The sequence below is a fragment of the Lytechinus variegatus genome, chromosome 18 (genome assembly GCF_018143015.1).
Source record: "Lytechinus variegatus isolate NC3 chromosome 18, Lvar_3.0, whole genome shotgun sequence".
NCBI classification, from domain to species: Eukaryota; Metazoa; Echinodermata; class Echinoidea; order Temnopleuroida; family Toxopneustidae; genus Lytechinus; species Lytechinus variegatus.
This window is the reverse complement of record NC_054757.1, coordinates 11,243,918-11,265,966: the sequence shown is the minus strand read 5'-3', so window position 1 is coordinate 11,265,966 and position 22,049 is coordinate 11,243,918. Positions and strand designations below refer to the sequence as shown.

Genomic DNA, 22,049 nt, shown 5'->3' with positions numbered 1-22,049 from the left:
GTTCGCCAGTCATAAAAGTAGAAGGGGTTCGCCAGTCATAATGGTAGATGAGGGTCGCTATTCATAATAGTAGAAGGGGTTCGCCAGTCATAATGGTAGATGAGGGTCGCTATTCATAATAGTAGAAAGGGTTCGCCAGTCATAATGGTAGTTGAGGGTCGCTATTCATAATAGTAGAAGGGGTTCGCCAGTCATAATGGTAGATGAGGGTCGCTATTCATAATAGTAGAAAGGGTTCGCCAGTCATAATAAGGAATGAGGGTCGCCAGTCATAATAGGAGAAAGGGTTCGCCAGTCATAATAATGGATGAGGGTCGCCAGTCATAATACTAAAAAGGGTTCGCCAGTCATAAAAGTAGAAGGGGTTCGCCAGTCATAATGGTAGAAGAGGTTTGCAAGTCATAATGGTAGATGGGGGTCGCTATTCATAATAGTAGAAAGGGTTCGCCAGTCATAATAATGGATGAGGGTCGCCAGTCATAATAATGGATGAGGGTCGCCAGTCATAATAGGAGAAAGGGTTCGCCAGTCATAATAATGGATGAGGGTCGCCAGTCATAATACTAAAATAGGTTCGCTAGTCATAATAGTAGAAGGGGTTCGCAAGTCATAATGGTAGATGAGGGTCGCTATTCATAATAGTAGAAAGGGTTTGCCAGTCATAATAATGGATGAGGGTCGCCAGTCATAATAGGAGAAAGGGTTCGCCAGTCATAATAATGGATGAGGGTCGCCAGTCATAATACTAAAAGGGGTTCGCCAGACATAAAAGTAGAAGGGGTTCGCCAGTCATAATGGTAGATGAGGGTCGCTATTCATAAAAGTAGAAGGGGTTCGCCAGTCATAATGGTAGATGAGGGTCGCCAGTCATAATAGAAGAAAGGGTTCGCCACTCATAATAGTAAATGGGGGTCGATTTTCATAATAGTAGAAGGGGTTCGCCAGTCAAAATGGTAGCTGAGGTAGATGGTAGATTTTGCGTATTGATCTTCAACCCACTACATTTAGCAAATGAATCCAAAATATTTAGTACATTACAGAAACTGGCAGCTGCACCATTGAGAAATAAAACTGTGTCATCCGCATTTTAAAGAACTTTGTATTCTTTTAAGCCAACATAAATTCGTTTGGCAGAGTGTGAATTTCGAATTAACAACCCAATACTTTTAGCGCTTAACAAAAACGAATCTTAATGTCATTTGCCCATTGACTATAACACTAGAAAATGCATTCTGATCAAGTATTTTTTATTCATGTCATGAAAGATTTGCCTAATTTAAAAATGGAAAGCGTTTTAAACAAAAAATCATGAAAAATCAGAAATCAGGAATAAGTTTCTTCTCCATATACACAATTAAATAATACAAAATTTTCCTATTTTCACCAATAAATCGTCCAGACAAGAATCCTGATTGATTAACATGAATAATTATATGGTAATACTTTTTAAAGTCTGTGAGCAATACAACTTTACAACAGTTTACAAACAACATTCAACAATGAAATTGATCTCCAATTTTTGATGAAATGTCTTACTTTGTCACCTTAAGGAATTAATGTTATCAAGCCATTATTGTTTGTGAGATGGATAATTTTCCAGAAATATAAGCAAAATTCATACTTCGTACCAAGAATATACCTAAGTCCTGAAAGAATGCTTTAAAAAAATCAGTTGTAAATCCATCTCGTCCAGGAGGCTTATTATTTTTCATATTTTTTTAATGCAAAATCAACTTCACTGTAAGATATTTCTCCTTCTAAAGAAGAATCGTCTTCCTCTGTAAGACTATGGAAACTCTCTTCTCTAATAAGATAAAAAAAGGTTCTTCAGCATCACTATTTCCATGATATTTATATAACTGTTCATTATATGACCCAATTTCTCTTAAGATGTCTGTTTGTTCTTGCAATACTGTACCATTATCATGAATCAATTCAACAAATGTTGAATGGGGGGGGCGGAATTTTTTTCAGACATATTTTCCCCGATCGGCCACTCGAAGATAATTTTTGGTTTCTTTGAAGGGGTAATCCTAATACTCACTTCTTAGCTTTATTCCTATGAATAAACATTTATAGACAATATCATCTTTATTTATATAATGTGAGCACGAAGCGCGAGCTAATTTTTTGGAAATCCTTTGTATTTTTTCTGAAAAAGATGTGCATGCAAATGAATAAATGAATGAAGCGCGAGCAGAAATGACTGAATGGCTGATTTTGTGGACAACTCTCCATTTGTTTTGTACACATATTTTCAGATTTTCCCCTTTATTTTACATATTTTACATTATCACCTCCTGACCTTGACATATATGGTGTGGATTATATTTTCCCATGACATATGTTGTGCTCAGAAGGAGGCAAGATGCAACTTGAAAGATAATGAGGAAAATCTGAAAATTTGTGTACAAAACAAATGGAGAGTTGTCCACAAAATCAGCCATATTGAAGCACGTTTGCCAATTTAAGGATGCCCTTAGAAAGTACAACAAGAGTTTTCAAACTCCCATAACTTGCTTATTTCATAACCGATTTTCATGAAACTTTTTTTAAATTGATCCTTTCATTTTACTCTTTCAAGTAAAATTGCTTTTCTTCTTGGGTTTTGGTTTCCTTTAATATAGCGAGCGCAAAGCGCGAGCAGAAATTGTTAATATAATATATTAAAAAGAAAACAAGGAAAAATATATTTTTTGAAATGGAAAAGGAAGGAAAGCGGGAAGAACCGAAGAAAAACATTTGAGAAAGAACAAATCATTCTGAAATAGACCTATATAGTGCAATAGCATGATGGGAAATAAATTAAAAGATGGCAAACAATAGCGGGAAATGAAGGTAGAATGGAATTAGTCAAAAGCTAAATTGGAAAACAAAGAAAAGGGACAAGAAATAAAAACTTAATAACACGACCGGGCTGACGAGGATAGAAAATAAAGAGCGAGAAGAAAGAGGAACTGCATACAACATTGTGCTATTAGCTTGCTAAATTTTATGCAAAAAAAGCTACCGGGGCTTTGCCCCAGACCCCAAGCAGTAGGGGCTCTTCATCTATGACCTTCAAATGGCTCTATTACGCCCCCCCCCCCTTTAGGGACCCTTCCTACATTAAGCTTTACTTTCAATCACTGGCGTACAGGCGCAGGGGGGGTCTTGGTTCAACACCCAAGAGGAAATTAAAGAATTTATGGGAGACAACGTATAATGAAATTAATGGAAACAATGAAATGTGTTATTTGCTCAATATAATGGAGAAATCTATCACATAATTAGAATTTAATTTCAATAGGCATTTTTTTTCCAGCTCGCTTGCTCGCTGGCGACTTCCCCCCACATTGCTATGTTTTGCCCCCTCAAAATATTTGGTTCAACTGGGTTGAATAAATGTGTTGTGTAAAAGCTATATTCTGTATATACCCGCAATTTGATTAAATAGCGGCAATCTGCGAGGTTTAAATGGCTTTGATATCAAAAAGTTCCGGGGCTCCGCCCCAGACCCCAAACGCATAGCACTGCCGTATATGAGTATGGAAGGGTTGGGCCATGGTCCCCAAAAGTTTTACCATGTAAAAAAAGATATCTCAAATTTAGATTCTCATGAAAAGGTGATTTTTTTCTCGCTTCGCTCGCTCGGGACTTATATTAAGCAGCTTTTTTAGCACATGCGCCATCCTGCGCCCCTTGATTTTGGTTTTGTTTACTCTGCACGCTACTGCCGCAAATAATCCTGTTAACAGTGGCGTACAGATCACAAAAAAGGGATGGAAAGAGAGAAGAGTGAAATATATTCTCTGGATATCATGTCAAAATCTATCACAAAATTGGATTTTTGTATTAAAAATGTCAAAATTTTTGCTCGCTCGCATCGCTCTCTCGCAACTTTTTTTTAAAGATAAATTCTGCCTGATACACAATGTCTTGCCCTTTCGAAATCGTCGCCTAATTACACCATTGCGCCTGTTTATTCCATGATATGACCGGGAAATTTTTGTCTCTTGCCCCCCCCCCCCCTCCCCTTGGCCACCGACCCCTGTTACGCCGCTGTTTACACCTAAAAACGGGACACTCCATTCATGTTTTGTAAATCATGAAAAGGATGAGTAATTGGATATCTTTCTACATTGAGCGCAAAGCGCGAGCACAATTTTTTTTATATTGTGGAATAAAACTGGATAATGATTTATACAGAGAACAAGCTCCGTATCTGAATAAACGCGCGCGTGTTTCAGATTTAGACCTAGAATCTGAGTGGGCATTCTAAATACCTTTTGTCATCGTTAAAATCGATAAAGTGTGAGCGCGAAGCGCGAGCTTAAAACATTTGATATTCCGATCTGAAAAGGGTCAATTTAAGCTCTGTATTTCAAGCACTTTGTAGGAAAAATTGTGAGGTGGATATGGATGATATTTAAAAAAAAGAGTTTCATTATTTTAATTTCATTCAAAAGTTTCATTATTATTACTTTGAGTTTTGACATAGGACCAGGACATTCCAAGAGCATTGTGTCATCATATGAAAATTATGACTATAAGAAAAAAAGGGACAATTTGATTCTTAAATTAATATCTTATTTATTAACCTAATAAGCCTAATGTGAGAGCGTGAAATCTATTAATATTATGACCTGAAAACTATACATTTAAAGCACTTTTGTAATTATGATTTATGAAGAAGATGCATGAGTTGATAGATTTTCAACAATCAATGCGAGCTATAATCGCGAGCCGAAATTTTTAAAAATTCAGACCATAAAACAAAAAGTTTTGCTGAGCACTTTTTAAAAATCACTTTGTAAATCAAACAAAATAATGAAAGTACGATTTCTGAGCTGAAATATGTTTTCTATGTTGACTTCAAATTTTAATATTTCAATCTCCATATTGATATGTAAATCACCTTACATGCAATGCAAGCGAGAAGCGCAAGCGATTTTTTTTTATAGTGACATTAAGGATTTTAAAAATCATTTCCTAGGCTTCCCCTCATCTTATTTTATTCACTCGTCTTCCTCTTCTTGTGTTTCCCCTTCTTTTTTCTCCTCTCTTTTCCCTTCTTTTTCTTTTTTTTCTCTCTTTCTTTCTTTCTTTCTTTCTTCCCCCCTTTTATTTTTTTTGCTCCGCCAATGGGGGGGGGGGGGGTGGGCCCCTCGGACCCCCTAGATCCGCCTATGAACAGTGTATAAAAAAACAACTGATAATCAATAATAAATCTGAGTTTCTCTTTTCTAACAGTTTCAAAAGCTTTACCATGAAGACAATATCAAGATACTGTAAAAACATTTAGCTAACACAATCTCTAAACTGATCATTGTGTGATCGGTACGATATCCTAAATCAATATTTAGGATATCGTGGAGGTGCCGTGGCCGAGTGGTCTAAGGCGCCTGGCTATACATGGAAAGTCCGGGGTTCGATCCCCGGCCGCAGCAGCTATGCCCGTGAGCAAGGCATTTAATCTACAATGCTCTTTTATCCTGCTTTCAAATAAATGGAAATGCTGTATGCATTATTGGTAACTAGGTGTGCACTTGTTTAAAAAAAATAAAATAAAAAAAAATAAAAATATCACATTTTCTAACCAAAGAAATAATATCTGAAGATATCAAAAAATAATGTTTTCTACTTTGCTTCAATGGTGTGGGCTGTCTCCAAGTATAACATTTTGGATTTGGATTTAACTGACGCCATGGATCAACTAAATTAACTCACTGACTCAAAACTTTGGACCAGGTTCCAATCACCACATAGGATTTTATGAGGATCATCATAGTCCAATAAGATACTTTCAATACATCTAAAAAATTTAGGGTCATTTTGCCCATACAATGAAATCAATGAAATAAGGAACATACTTTCCATCAGTGTCGCATTTTACTCTCTTAATAACAAGTTGTATGTTTTTATCAAATAATATAGCATTGCATTAGATGATATATATGAGAAAAAAACCTTCCTCCCACTCCTTTAAGATGCTTTCTTCCAAATCCTTTACAAAATGAGTGTCCTGTAAACAATGAATATTTGTTTTTTTTCCTTTTCAAAAAATGAAATATATAATATGAAGGAATAATTTCATGCTCATATCATATTCAACATCAACTAAAAAAAAGTATAATATAGATAGAAAAGACATTTTTCTTAAAAAAAAACCTCTATTAAAAAAAGGCTTTTAGAAAATACTGTGGTACAGGTTTAGGTCAACACTATCTTAAATGCATATATTCAAAGAAGATTTCCTTGTTATTGGAATCATTCACAATCTACACCTTTTCGCCTAAAGATAATTTGATTTTTTTTAGGGGAGGGTGTCATTTCTAACAACTTCTGCTGGTTATGATGAAAAAAAAATCGCCGTAGGTTAAAAAAATGCCCTTTTTCAAAAGGAAAAAGCCTTTTGGCAAAATGAAATGTGCTCTTTTTTCAAAACTAAATACTGTTCTTGAAGTCCAACAAAACATTTCAGGATGGTCACAAAAGTAATGTCAATAACATGAGATAATTTATCTTTCTAAAGGGTGTCATTTTTAATAGCTCCTGCTGGTTATGATTTAAAAAAAATCCCATTTTTCAAAATAAAAATGTGCTCTTATTCGAAATTAAATACCCTTTTTGAACTACAATATAATACATATTAGGCTTGAAAATCACATTTTTTTGTGTTCTCACGCTTTGCGCCCACCTCAGCTATTATGTAGCAAAGTTCCCTTCTACTGACAGGCGAACCCCTTCCACTATCATGGTTAGCGAACCTCTTCTAATAATAAGACTAGCGACCCTCATCTACTAGTATGACTAGCAAACCCCTACTACACTGTAAAAATTAATTGCTAATTCAGCACTTACAGTGCTTGTATAGTGACTGCACTACTAGTGCTGATTTTCTAGTTCAAATTTAAACTAGAAAACCAATACCCCCAGTGCAATCACTATACAATCACTGTAAGCGCTAAATTAGCACCTAATTTTTTACAATGTACTATTATGACTGGCGACCCTCATCCATTATTATGACTGGCGAACCCCATCTACTATTATGACTAGCGACCCTCATCTACCATTATGACTGGCGAACCCTTTCTCCTATTATGACTGGCGACCATTATTATGACTGGCGAACCCTTTCTACTATTATGAATAGCGACCCTTATCCACCATTATGACTGGCGAACCCCATCTACTATTATGACTAGCGACCCTCATCTACCATTATGACTGGCGAACCCCTTCTACTATTATGACTGGCGACCCTCATCCATTATTATGACTGGCGAACCCCATCTACTATTATGACTAACGACCCTCATCTACCATTATGACTGGCGAACCCCTTCTACTATTATGACTGGCGACCCTCATCCACTATTATGAATGGCGACCCTTATGATCAACGAACCCTTTTCCTCCTTATGACTGGCGACCCTCTTCCTTTATTATGACTAGCGACCCTCTTGTTTGATTATGAATGGCGACCCTCATCCATTATTATGACTGGCGAACCCTTTCTTCTATTATGAATAGCGACCCTCATCTACCATTATGACTGGCGTACCCCTTCAACTATTATGACTGGCGACCCTCATCCAATATTATGACTGGCGAACCCTTTCTACTATTATGAATAGCGACCCTTATCCACTATTATGACTGGCGAACCCCATCTACTATTATGACTAGCGACCCTCATCTGCCATTATGACTGGCGAACCCCTTCTAATATTATGACTGGCGACCCTCATCTATTATTATGACTGGCGAACCCCATCTACTATTATGACTAGCGACCCTCATCTGCCATTATGACTGGCGAACCCCTTCTAATATTATGACTGGCGACCCTCATCCATTATTATGACTGGCGAACCCCATCTACTATTATGACTAACGACCCTCATCTACCATTATGACTGGCGAACCCCTTCTACTATTATGACTGGCGACCCTCATCCATTATTATGACTGGCGAACCCTTTCTACTATTATGAATAGCGACCCTCATCTACCATTATGACTGGCGAACCCCATCTACTATTATGACTAGCGACCCTCATCTGCCATTATGACTGGCGAACCCCTTCTAATATTATGACTGGCGACCCTCATCTATTATTATGACTGGCGAACCCCATCTACTGTTATGACTAGCGACCCTCATCTGCCATTATGACTGGCGAACCCCTTCTAATATTATGACTGGCGACCCTCATCTATTATTATGACTGGCGAACCCCATCTACTATTAAAACTAGCGACCCTCATCTGCCATTATGACTGGCGAACCCCTTCTAATATTATGACTGGCGACCCTCATCCATTATTATGACTGGCGGACCCCATCTACTATTATGACTAACGACCCTCATCTACCATTATGACTGGCGAACCCCTTCTACTATTATGACTGGCGACCCTCATCCATTATTATGATTGGCGAACCCTTTCTACTATTATTAATAGCGACCCTCATCCACTATTATGACTGCCGAACCCCATCTACTATTATGACTAGCGACCCTCATCTGCCATTATGACTGGCGAACCCCTTTTAATATTATGACTGGCGACCCTCATCTATTATTATGACTGGCGAACCCCATCTACTATTATGACTAGCGACCCTCATCTGCCATTATGACTGGCGAACCCCTTCTAATATTATGACTGGCGACCCTCATCCATTATTATGACTGGCGAACCCCATCTACTATTATGACTAACGACCCTCATCTACCATTATGACTGGCGAACCCCTTCTACTATTATGACTGGCGACCCTCATCCATTATTATGACTGGCGAACCCTTTCTACTATTATGAATAGCGGCCCTCATCTACCATTATGACTGGCGAACCCCTTCTACTATTATGACTGGCGACCCTCATCCACTATTATGAATGGCGACCCTTATGATCAACGAACCCTTTTCCTCCTTATGACTGGCGACCCTCTTCCTTTATTATGACTAGCGACCCTCTTGTTTGATTATGAATGGCGACCCTCATCTATTATTATGACTAGTGAACCCTTTCTACTATTATGAATAGCGACCCTTATCTACCATTATGACTGGCGAACCCCATCTACTATTATGACTAGCGACCCTCTTCTACCATTATGACTGGCGAACCCCTTCTAATATTATGACTGGCGACCCTCATCCATTATTATGACTGGCGGACCCCATCTACTATTATGACTAACGACCCTCATCTACCATTATGACTGGCGAACCCCTTCTACTATTATGACTGGCGACCCTCATCCATTATTATGATTGGCGAACCCTTTCTACTATTATGAATAGCGACCCTCATCTACCATTATGACTGGCGAACCCCTTCTACTATTATGACTGGCGACCCTCATCCACTATTATGAATGGCGACCCTTATGATCAACGAACCCTTTTCCTCCTTATGACTGGCGACCCTCTTCCTTTATTATGACTAGCGACCCTCTTGTTTGATTATGAATGGCGAACCCCATCGTTGATTATGACTTGCGACCTCTATGAACAAAGCCCCTTATGAATAGCGACCCTTATGACTATTATGACTAGCGGTCCTTATAACTAGCGGGTATTATGACCAGTGGTCCTTATGACTGGCGGGTGGACCCCGTGGATATCACTATTCCAATTGACAACGAATTATCTTGGGTGAATCAAATCAATGATGTATCTAAGAGAGGAAACCAAAGAATGCATTTTCACCAGAAGCTACTATTAAAGCTTTACAGTTGATAGAAAGATCATGAATATGTTCTTTAAATCAGTAATTTAAAGCGTGATGATTTTGGGGGTGCTATGTGTGGTATAAAAGTGCTAGACTTCAGGATAAAAGGAAACTAAGAAGAAAAGTGAAACAAGCAGATAAAATACTAAATTTGAATTTGACCTGGACCTGATCTGTGAAGAAATAACCCTAAATAAGGGAATTGAAATATCTAAATATGAATTACATCCTCTAAATATTCATTATGCTATTATGTTAAGAGGTGGAAGACAATAGCGGTCTGTTAAGGCAAATACCACCCGATATCTTAATTCGTTTTTGCCCACTTCTGTCCGCCCCTTAAACTCAATGGCTTGAGTAGATTTTTTCAGTCTCCACCTCTTTCTTTCTTTCTTCTCTATCTTCCTTTCCATTTTTCATCTATCTCTCCCCCTCTCTCTTTCCTATTCGATTATGATCCATGTTAGAAAATAAAAATAAAAGGAATACACATCCATATGAAGTACTCACCTGAAACGTAAAAAAAAACATAACCAAGTTTGATTACCTTGTTGAAATAGGAAAAATTAATCCATGACTTTGCAAATAAAATTTAATCATAATCTATACCCTATGTGACAGGAACTCATTGAAACGTTATTGTATGTTGGGAACAGTTTATTAATTACATTACAATTAAATCAATCTAATAATGTCTTTCCTATAAAATATTTCCAAATAAGCTATTGTAGTTTACTCCTTTTTAGAAATAAATTTTATGCATTGTATATATTTTGTGTGTGTTGTCAAGACCATGATGTAAAACAGCCTCGGCTGATCAATGTTTTATCTTTATCCTGATTAAATATGTTACAATAAATAAAAAAATGAATCATTTTTTTTAGATAATTGCAATAAACACACATGATGCCATTGTTATTTAAAAACGCTGCCATGACATGTTTATTGTCATGTTCCAAATGTAGATTGCTTTGTTCATGTCACATGATTGTGTATAAATTTATGTATTTTGCTGTCTTTATTATGTTTCTGCACGGCATGTAAACAAGACGAATTTATGGACAATAAAAAATTTTACTTATACAAAGACATGTTACGTTGGTCTTTACAGAGTATATAACGAGCACACTTCAATCAATAAAAGAATTGTGTAAATAAATATATGTCTCTGCCTGGATGCTTTTTTCTAGTAGTTTTAGTCCGGGTTTTAGTTTATATTTAGCAAACTCCGTTATAAATCTCGAACTCGTTTCGGTAAGTTGGGTATATTGCTTCCGTTAATTTTCAAGAGAAACTCATTTAGGGCAATACACCTGTGAAAATTTTTGAAATGAAAAGATCGAATCCTTGTATTTCAATAAGTTGTAAATATTGTAATTTGACCTTGATTATGATTTTATGATTTGATAAAACATACAGATAAAAAAGTAGGTTATATTGCTTCTGGGGCCCGTTTCATAAATCTGTTCGTAAGTTAAGAGCGACTTTAAGAACGACTGGTGATCCTTTCTTGTGGTAAATGATATATTCATTGGCGATGGTTAAGCGCGAAAGAAAGTATCACCAGTCTTTCTTAACTTATACGAACAGCTTTATGAAACGACCCACCGGATACGAATATAGGAGATTGTCAGGTGCACAATAATCTTACCTGTACTTGACCCAACCAATGAGATAAGAGTAGCTCGTGAACAGTGCTTCCTTGGGAAATATTGAAGCAAGAGGTCCATTGAAGACAGAGAACAAAATCCAACACCCAAGCCGAAGACTGCGCTATATGTGAAGTAGATGAGCCTGAAGTCCGTGATAAATGACGTAACGAAACTGGATGTGCAAGTTAGGAGGACCCCCACAATAGCCACCGGTCGATTCTCGAATCGCTTGATGAGTGGAGTGACGATCACCCCTGCACTGGTTCCCAAGCCAATCGGAATAGAGCCTGCCCATGCTGTGGAAGAATTCGTCGAAAGATTTCGAATGAGGGAGGACAAATATATATTAATGATGCGTTACCGTTATATTGTTACACGTTACTGTTATATTGTTACAATAAACTTTATGGGTGTTCAGTGAAGCTGTATTCGAGCTTATTCAGCCGGTTTCCGGCAGATTCGAGATGATTTTCGAAAATTTGTTCTGGACAAACAGGTTAATAATAAATAGATGAATAAAAATATTAACAATATAAGGTTACAAAAGGTTCAGTTCTGGACGCAGAATCTTCTGTTTCCCTATGTCCAGCTCTTGGTGATAAAAAGTGACGTCTGAAGAATCGGCGCAGTCATGAATATTCATATTGGCTTCTACAACTGCGATGGGAAAAATAATTTTGCGTCTTGGGGCAGGCGCGTAGCCAGGGGGGCGGTCGCCCCCCCCCCAAAAAAAAAAAAAACGTCCCCAAAAAGAAGGGGGAAAAGAGAGAAGAAAAGGAAAAGGAGGAAAGGGAAAAAAGGTAGCTTTGTGTTTTTTTTTCTTCTTTTCATTCTTTATTTTTTTCTCAAAAGTGAAACTCCTTCACTCTTGCTCTAAATTTATATATGAATTTTGCTTCCGCGCTGCGCGCGGTTAAATGACAGTATTGAAGATCGCCATTGTTTCCCCCACCCTTTCTCTAAACCCTGTTTTTTGATCTCAGCTAAATGTGTTTCTTGACAGTTAAAGTTCAAATGTATGCATTGCGGCATGGAATTAGAGTAAGGTTAGGCTGAAGTATATGAAGCAATCTTTTTTTTAATTGATCGCGCAACTTCTGGTCAGGTCGGCTCTGGGAGGGTAGTCTTTTTATCAATTTTTGCCGTCACCTCCATAAAGTCAACTTCTCCGCTTTTCAGCTCATTACTAAACAACCATTTTTTGGGGGCAAACAGGTTCCTAATTTAAAAAGAGGAAGGAATAAAATTCTTGTCGTATTAAATAATAAAGTACAATATCTTTTTATCAAATTCTATTAAACTTCATGTCATTTCCCTGCATGTTCATCTCCTGTCCTGTTTTGCACCTCAGTTTGAAATTTTGAATGACACGTAAGTTTCTTTATAATTCAAAATGAAGCGCTTCAGGATAAGTCAAAGAAATAAGGCATCTTTTTTTTTAAATCTAATTTCAATAAATCACAGAAATTTCAAATTTTTGCGCACCATTTTTCTTGTAATGAAGTTCAATAATCCTAGAAAATCAATTGAATTAGAGCCGATGGAGGTATTGGAGATATCAGTATTTGATGAAACGTCCGCCCTTTGAAATTTCAGAATTATATTGCTCTGCGCGGGGAGGAATATCTTCCGCCCGGCATATACACTTCTTCTGCGCTGTTTTGCGAGTTAAAGATATGCACTGTCGCTAAATTGTTTGTAATAAAATCTGATCTTTCCCAGGGAAGTATTCAATATGTCTTTGAGAACACCCTTTTCTCGGGATCCTTTTCATGGCAAAAAATGACAAAACGCTCTAGCTTCCACGCTTCGCGCGGAGTTATTATTATTTTAATATCCTCCATTGTATTCCTTTTTGTGCGTTCACAATCAATTTTAAAACAAGGTTCAAAATCACAATCTAGTCAACTGAATTGGAGCTGATATACTAGAGACAAGAGAGACGGCTCCTTTCATTTTAAAGTATGAAACCTGGAAAGCTTCGCGCTTCGCGCGGGAGGGGAAACTCCATCTCCCTGCACCCACCCCCTAGGGAGCGCGTTTCGCGCTCTCTGTAAGAGTTGGCACGCTTCGCGTGCATTTACCGCCCCCTCCAAAATGAAATCCTGGCTACGCGGTTGTCTGGGGGAGGAACCTTACCATCAAATTTAAATTCTGCATCACGCCACCAAAAATCATTCCTCTATTTTCAAATTGCAATTACATCCTCAGACCCTACTACAAGCTCAGGAAGACTCTTCCATTAGTTGCAGATTCTCAATGTAAAACAGTTCTTACCATGAATTTTTATTGGCTGCATGACCCCTGGTATTGGCCCGGGGTACTGGCGAGAGATATAAGTTGCAGACATGTAATAACAACAGGGTCATATTTGTGAAGAATCTTAAAGGTCTCTATCATGTCACCCCTAGCTCGTCTATAAACAAGAGTAGGCAAATTAAGCTTCTTCAATCTCTCAGGGTATATGAGAGCCCTTTCAAAGATGGGACGTAGCGAGTAGCTCGTGTCTACACATGCTCAAGTGCATCAATATGCTTTCTTTGCAAAGATTCCAAACAGCATGTCCATACTCTAGATGAGGCTGAACAAAAGCCTTAAAAAGTCTCTAACCTTTGTCACATTTGCTCTACGGCGCCGTAGATCAAATGTAGAGCAAGTGAAGAGCAAATGTAGAGCAGCGCCGGTACGGTTGGAGGAGCTCCTAAGCGAAAAAAAGACCGTCTTTCCTCCCATAAAAAGACTTATATCATACGTCATCACACTGACAATCACAATAGAATTTAAGTGGTGTGTTTTCTCACTGAGGAACTGATTCAGATTTAATTATATGGATTTTTCTCATCTTCCATCACTAGAGTTAGCCATGCAGCAAATCTCTAGCCATCCACATACATAACTATTGTTCGCCATCCGTTAGATGGAGCTATTATAAAAGTATTTTTGAAAAACTGACCAAGCCTTATGCACTGACGTAAATAAGGCTTGGTCAGTTTTTCAAAATACTTTTATTTCGGTTGAATATGATAGTGCCTCAAAAACGGATTAGAATTAAACAGAGATCAGAAAACTGGATGACTAAAGATATTATTTCTCTTATTCGAGAAAGAAATGTGGCGTATAAAAAAATGAAAAAAAATCTAAGCGATCAGGATTATGACACGCTTTCCAAAAGATACAAGAAATCAAGAAATATGGTTCAAAGAGAGGTGAAAAAGGCCAAATTAGAATACCTACAAAATAAAATAGAAGAAAATAAAAATGATTCTAAAAGACTTTGGCAGAATCTAAAAAGTTTGGGATTAAAATAGAAAAATGGAAAGGACCAAGAATTGGTCGTTTCAATTGACGGAGAATTATGTCATGATAAGTTAACTATTTTCAATGAATTCAATTCCTATTTTACAAATGTCGCAGCTACGTTGGTAGATAAATCTTGCAAAGACATTTTCAGTGCAGACAGTGAAAACATTCGTGAATTTTATGAAAAAAAAGTATAAACCAAGATAAATTTGAATTATTACCTGTTAGTGATCAATTCATTTTTAATGAGTTGCGTAAATTAAATGTATCAAAAAGCAATGGGTTAGATTCGATACCTGCTAAATTTCTAAAAGAAGGGGCAGAGTTTGTACAAACCATTAAATTTCTTGATATATCTATCTATCTTTACTAGCACTTTCCCAGAGGATATGAAAATTGCAAAAGTAACTCCTATTCATAAGAAGAAAGATAAAACTGCTGTTGAAAACTATCAGTGTTTTAAGCATAGTACCCAAAATTCTAGAAAAGGCGGTATGTGTTCAGATCGAAAAATATTTTAAGGAAAATGATATGATTTACGAATATCAGTCTGGTTTTCGACATGACTATTCGACTGAGACATGCCTTATTCACTTGACTGACTATCTGAGAACAAATATTTCTAAGGGACAATTCGTTGGGATGGTACTCCTTGGTCTTCAAAAAGCATTTGAAACAGTTAATCATGGCATCTTATTGAAAAAATAATACAAATAATGGGTTTTAACCAGGCTACTGTAGCATGGTTCAAATCCTACTTGTCGAATCGACATCAAGTAGTGGCTATTCGCAATATTTCGTTCCAAAATTATGCATATAACGTGTGGAGTGCCACAGGGAAGTATTTTAGGCCCAATCCTATTTTCAACTTATATAAATGACATGTGTATAAAAGCTGACTCTAAATTAGTATTGTATGTAGATGATAGCGTACTACTTTGTTCAAAATCCAACCCAAAATTTGTTGAGGAAAAACTTTGCGAACAGCCGTCTACACGTGTCGATTGGTCGATTGGATGACTGATAATAGATTATCCTTACACTTAGGCAAAACCGAAGGCATTCTGTTTTGTTCTAAAAGTTATCATAAAACTTCATTTGAATTTGAAGTATATCATACAATAATAAGATAATTCAGAGGAAATAATCTGTAAAGTATTTAGGCATTGAGTTGACTAGCACCCTTTCATTTTCATCGTAAAAAAGGCGAATGTACAGATATCAAAGTTGTATGGATCAAAAAACAAGGCGTATTCTCTGTTTTGCTCTTATTCAGAGTTTATTTGACTATGCTAACCCTGCCTGGTTTAGTGGCATAAGCGAACTCGATAAAAAGAAGTTGAAAATTATACAGAATAAAATAGTTAGATTCATTAACTGTTCTGGTCCCAGAACCCATGTTGGCTACATCGAACTCTCTGGAGCAGGTTTTCTTGAAGTCAAGAAAAGATCAAAACAACTTATTTTGTTACCGAAATACATAACTATAATACAAGAAACAGCCATTTCAACTTTTGCTTACCAGAAAGGGTATATAGGTAGTATTGATAACTCCTTTTATTACAATGCTATAAAAGAAGATGCAAATGATATGTTGTACGGTTGATTTAGCCTGAATACTGACCTAGTTCTTTTCTCTCTCTACCAGGTATCATTATGTATTTTACATAGTTTGAATGAAGCTTCGATATGTCCTTTGTTCTATTCTTTCTATTTCTTTCATCGCTTCCTTCTATTCTCCTCTTCGTGTTGTTACTGTTGTCGCCGTTTTTGCTGTTGTTCTTATTTATTTTCCTTCCTCATCTTTTTCTTCCGTCTCCTACTCCTCGTCCCTCTCCTTCTTTTCTTCTTCTTCGTTATATTCTTGTATCTATATATCCTATTTATTGTCTATATGTCTTATTTATTGGCAGTAGAAAATTCTGATTTTTTTTCTTCATTTTTAATATGTAAATAGTATGATTTTACCTTTCTATTATCTTAATTCTGTATATTGAGGACCCCACTGGAAATAAGATTTCGAGCTTTCGTGGGTCATCCTGTGCAAGCCTGTTGTTTTAATGCTACTGTATATATGTTATGGTGACTTGCCAAATAAAATCAATCAATTATTTACATGTGGTAGTATTCATTTTGATTACATTGTAATCTTAATATCAGAATTAATATTTAGTATTCTGAATAACTACGGCGTCTACGGGGATAGCATGTTTGACACCCAGGTAACACGTGACCTTAACATACGAACACCCACGATGACTAGCGTTAGTTTGATCCTACATGTGTATGATGTACGAAACATAAATATGAAATATTTAAATATTATTATAGTTATTATTTTTATTGATTATTATTAATATTATTTTTTGTTTGGAATCATCTGTGCATGGGAGGCGAAAAGCGAACTAAATCACTATGACCCGCATTGGCGGCGGAGCAGAGGATTTGGCTATTGTTGCGTCCCACCCAAACACAAAAGATAATCCTCTGCTCCGCCGCCAATGATGACCCGCAGGTCTCTCCTCCCGATATAACTGACAGGAGGGAGTGCAGCCGAGGTGGACCACTAACCCGGGGTTCCCCGGTGACTCTCCTCTACAACACGGGGCCTCCATTTAATGTCCTAGTTTGATATTCAAACTGCCAATAGTGCTTAAAAGGACTGTCTAAATATCGTTATCAAGTCAGAATTAAATTCATAATATAACATGCATAAATTATTCAATTTCACAAATAAGCATTCAAATCCACAATACAGTACGACAATACACCACAGGTGGTATGTACTTATATAGGAAGAAGAAGACGACGATTAACCATTCAGGAGGCTCCAGAAAGTTTAATTAACACTCAGCATTCATGTTCACTATCGTGACTATTAATTTCCATCTACTCCAAACATTTGTGTTCATGTCAAAATTCTCTCGCGTAGCTTGTGAGTTTGAATGCTCATCTCATGCTCATGGGGTTTCTGAATGCGATTATTACACTCTTAAAATGTAGGCAACATACTGTCCACTCAACAATATTGGTTAAAACTTTATCCAAATTCTGGGTAGTTTTAATCCAATACTAGTAATTTGTGCTGTGCTGGGTAAAAATTACACAGTATTGATTGGTTGAAAAGTATCCATAGTTGGATATTTTTGTTATTGAGTGGACAGTATATTGCCTAACATTTTAAGACTGTATGTACTTACAGATTTTCGTTTATTTCAGCACGTTTTTTTTATTGCTAGCGTTATAACAGAGAGGATGTGAAAAAAAACGACTACAAAGTTTTGAAAATCCTGCCAATGAGCTTTCAATATTTTATTCCCATTCAATCTTCCGTTTCTATCCTATATAATAAAAACCATGTTTAACAATTTCATTATTGTTCATCAGATTACGAAGAATTTTTTATTATTTTTTGCTTACAGCGATTTCCGGCCGAAATAGAGAAATTATGGCACATCACCATGTCCAACGTTGTTTCTCTCTTATTTCTGTAGTATCATAAATATCAAAAGATACAATAAATAATTCATATCCCTAAAGTCCTAAATTGAATTCTGCTACTGTCCAAATTAAATGGAAAGAGCGAAATGTAGAACCTAACACCACACATGTTTAATTGGAGATCTGTAACCATATAGACATGTCGTTAACATAAAGTTCTAAGAAATGAATAAAATAAAGTGAAACATAATGTTTGTCCGTCCCTTGCTTATGAAAAAAAGAACTTTGAGAAAAAGAAAATGAGCAAATTGAATTGCTAGAGGGGTAGGGGGCAATTTTGATAGTAATAACAAAACAATCATAACAGTAGGCTTTTATAACGCGTCTAAGTAGATCTATGCAAATATGCTATTAAACTGGGCGTTGTGGCGTGCGCCTGTAATCCTAGCTATGTGGGGAAGTTACAAATTGATGCAGAGGTTCGAGCCCTGGTCACGTCTTTCGGATGGTAACGTTAAAGGTCGGTCCCTGACGGAAATAACCATATGTGATTGATACACGTCTGACAAAACTCAAATACACACACGCTATTAAAAAAAATGTCTATTTAATAATTTAGTAATATCAATTCTATTAAGTCATACATTTTAATGAAATGCTCAGGAAAACCCTGATACTCACAGGTAGCTGTTGAACTGGTAGAAAATTCTTCTTGGAGAGTGACGAAAGTGATGCTGAAGCAATACATGATTCCAAAGACAAAGAAATGCATGACAAACGCAGCACCAGTCACAACCCATCCCCAGCTACGAGGAAGTTTCGACTTCATCGATTTCAAGCCCGTCATCCTGCGATGATGTCGAAAGGAAAATAAAGAGTAGACGAAGTCGAGAAAGGAGTCAGCAATGACACGAAGGTAGGCAGATCGTCATAGATCATTAAATTGACAACTGTACATCCATACATGTGTAGCTTTATTCGATCAAAACGCGGAAATGTACTTTCCCCCTAAACCTCAAGTTGTGCGATAAGAAGGACCAAACTGCCTTCTGCGCCAGAACACGTGTATACCTCCGGCCGTAATACATGTATAGTTTTGACCAATCAGATTACGAGAAACTATACACGATATACCGCCACGCATCCGACCAGTACATGAACATGTATCGTTTTGACCAACCCGATTGCAAGACCCTATGCATGTTTGCCATTATCCCAAATTCCCAACCAACATCCTAAACGGCCCCTATAATTATCTGTTGATATCGTACGATTCAACTTGTATAATTGTACATTCCATGGAGATTCTCCTGACTGACAACAGCTTAACCTGCTTGCCCTGATTTTTTTTAGCAGCAAGCTTTAACAGCACCGAGTAGGAGCGGTTATGCGGTGCGAAGGGGGGGTGTTGGGCATTAGCATACCTAAGGGGGGCAGGGGGCAGATTGCCCACCCCCCTGACGGGTCACAAGACATGCAAGGGACGTATCCCTGCCCCCCCCCTGACGAGTCAAAACTGATCCCTGACGAGCCACAAGTGGCCCCCTCCTTTGAACTTGAAGACTTTTTTTGCTAGTCAATTTTTTTCTGTTGCGAAGCGTCCTTTACTTGAGGTTGAAGACCTTTTTTCTTTTTTTTTGCTTGTCAAATTTTGGAGGAAGAATTTGCCCCCCCCCCCTTTGGAAAATCCTAGGTACGCCACTGGTGTTGGGGGATAGGCCGCCTCTAATTTTTTTTCAAGTGACAGACAAAAGGTATAGCAGTGAAGGGTGGCTCTAATTTCGACTTTTGTAGGTGGACGTTAATTAATTGTGCGAGGGGCTTAGCATGTTACTGAGACAATAATAGGATGCAATAACTTGTGACGGGTTCCCGGGTTTCATGTCGAGTTCCCCCCCCCCCCCCGACCACTAGCGTACCTAGGATTGTCCAAAGGGGGGCAATTTTGGAGGATATTTCGTCCCCGAAAAAATTTGACAAGCGAAAAAAAAGGTCTTCAACCCGACAAAAAAAGGATTTCTTACCAGAAAAAAATTGACAAGCAAAAAAAAAGGGTTTCATTGCGGGCCATGGATCAGTTTGTAACTCGTCAGGAGGAGGGGGGGGCAGGGATACGTCTGCTGCATGAGTTGTGACTCGTCAGGGTCAGGGAGGGCAGTCTGCACCCCCCCCCCGTTAGGTACGCTAGTGCCCCGGACCTCCCTTCAGTTGGGCGTTGGTTATTTTCCTTCGAGGGAGCGTACTGGCTGCGCGTAGATTCTCCGCTATAAAGATTTTTATTATATGCGGGGGAGCGTAGCGACCAAGCAAGGTTATACAACTCTCAACATTATGGCCCACTAAACACTATTACGTGTTTCCTCTGTTCTAAACATGGCCCAAATTTTTATACACTGGCCTTAAACATGGATTCATATTCTCAGTAGCGGACCGTGACCCGGTGGTGACAAAGCATGGGGGGGCACTGCATTGTCTGTGAACAATGCTGTGCCCCCCCCCCAATGCTTTGTCTCCTCCGGGTTACGGTCCGCCACTGCATATTCTCCTCCAATTTTGGATGAAAAGGCCTTTTTTTGCTTGTCACATTTCAATAAATCTCCTATAATGGTACCTTTTAGTCAAAATGACCCATAAATATGGGTATGGGTTTTGAACCACCAGCCTCACACCCCCGTCCAATCTAAGCACCCCCCCCCCCCGGGGCGTTTACGCACTTTCTCCCTACTCTTGCCATTCTCTCCTCACCATTGGGGGAAGTAGAGGTTCGAGGTTCGAGCCCCGGCCACGTCTTTCAGATAGTAACGTTCAAGATCGGTCCCAGTCGTATATCATATCGTCTAGCTGTAAAAAAAAATCACACATACTAATACTACTATACTACTACTACTACTACTACTACTACTACTACTACTACTACTACTACTACTACTACTACTACTACTACTACTACTACTACTACTACTACTACTTCTACTACTACTTCTACTACTATTACGACTAATGATGATAATGATAACAAAAATAATAATAGTAACAATACACAACATTAACGGTTGCAATACGATGCAACATAGAAATTTATTTTTCGTTTTCTTGGTTTCACGTAGGTGTTTCAAATTCGGTTCAAGTGCAAAAATTTACCTCCAGCCTAATTTTCAAACCAGAGCATTTTTGACGTAAAACTAAGTTTGGCGTTAGGCTTTGCACCATATAGATGTTTAAACACAGTTGTGCTCAAAAGTTAGTGGACCACACCACAAAATGCACTGTTCCATGCTGAGTGTTGGAAATAGAACACTACAATTTGAGAGCCTGGAGAAACAAACTTTGTTGAACGTAGTATATTATCACCCGACTTTACAATTAAAATCTAAGACATGACTACACTTTAACTATGTTCATTTTCTTGTGGTGTTCACTATCTTTTAGCACCACTGTAACACCAATCTAGTCGGCGTTAAAAATATCTGTTTGATTCTACATTGCTGTTCGAGCTGGGGGTTTGATGTTAACCGGAATCAGTGATGCTAAAGATTTCTCATCATGCATTGGCGGCGGAAGCCACAAATTTTAGGAGGGGACAACCCAAAAAATTTTGACAAGCAAAAAAAAAAAAAAAGGTTTTCAACCCAAAAATTTTAAGGGGGACGTAGGAAAATAAATTGCCAAGCAAAAAAAAAGGTCATCAACAACAAATTTAGGGGGGACCGTCCCCCCCTCCTCAAATTTAGGGGGGACACGTCCCCCTGTCCCCCCCCCCCCCCGCTTCCGCCGCCTATGTCATCATGGCCATAACCCTGACCATGTTCGTCCTTGCACTTGCCAGTTGACTACGCAGTTACATCTCGGAATATTAGGAGAAAACGAAATACATTTAGATAAACCTTCCCCTTGCCCGAGATTCTTGCTATTCGGTAGATTATG

General features: G+C 37.9%; 1 protein-coding gene across 1 annotated transcript; it reads right to left on the bottom strand.

Moving 5' to 3' along the window:
* Nucleotides 1-11,324: 11,324 nt before the first annotated feature.
* Nucleotides 11,325-19,198, bottom strand: LOC121432184 (monocarboxylate transporter 2-like). Its single transcript, XM_041630039.1, has 2 exons — nt 18,807-19,198; nt 11,325-11,680 (listed from the first exon to the last, which is right to left on the bottom strand). The coding sequence occupies exons 1-2, from the start codon at nt 18,970-18,972 to the stop codon at nt 11,325-11,327; spliced, it is 522 nt and encodes a 173-aa protein (XP_041485973.1). The 5' UTR covers nt 18,973-19,198.
* Between the last annotated feature and the right edge of the window lie 2,851 nt (nt 19,199-22,049).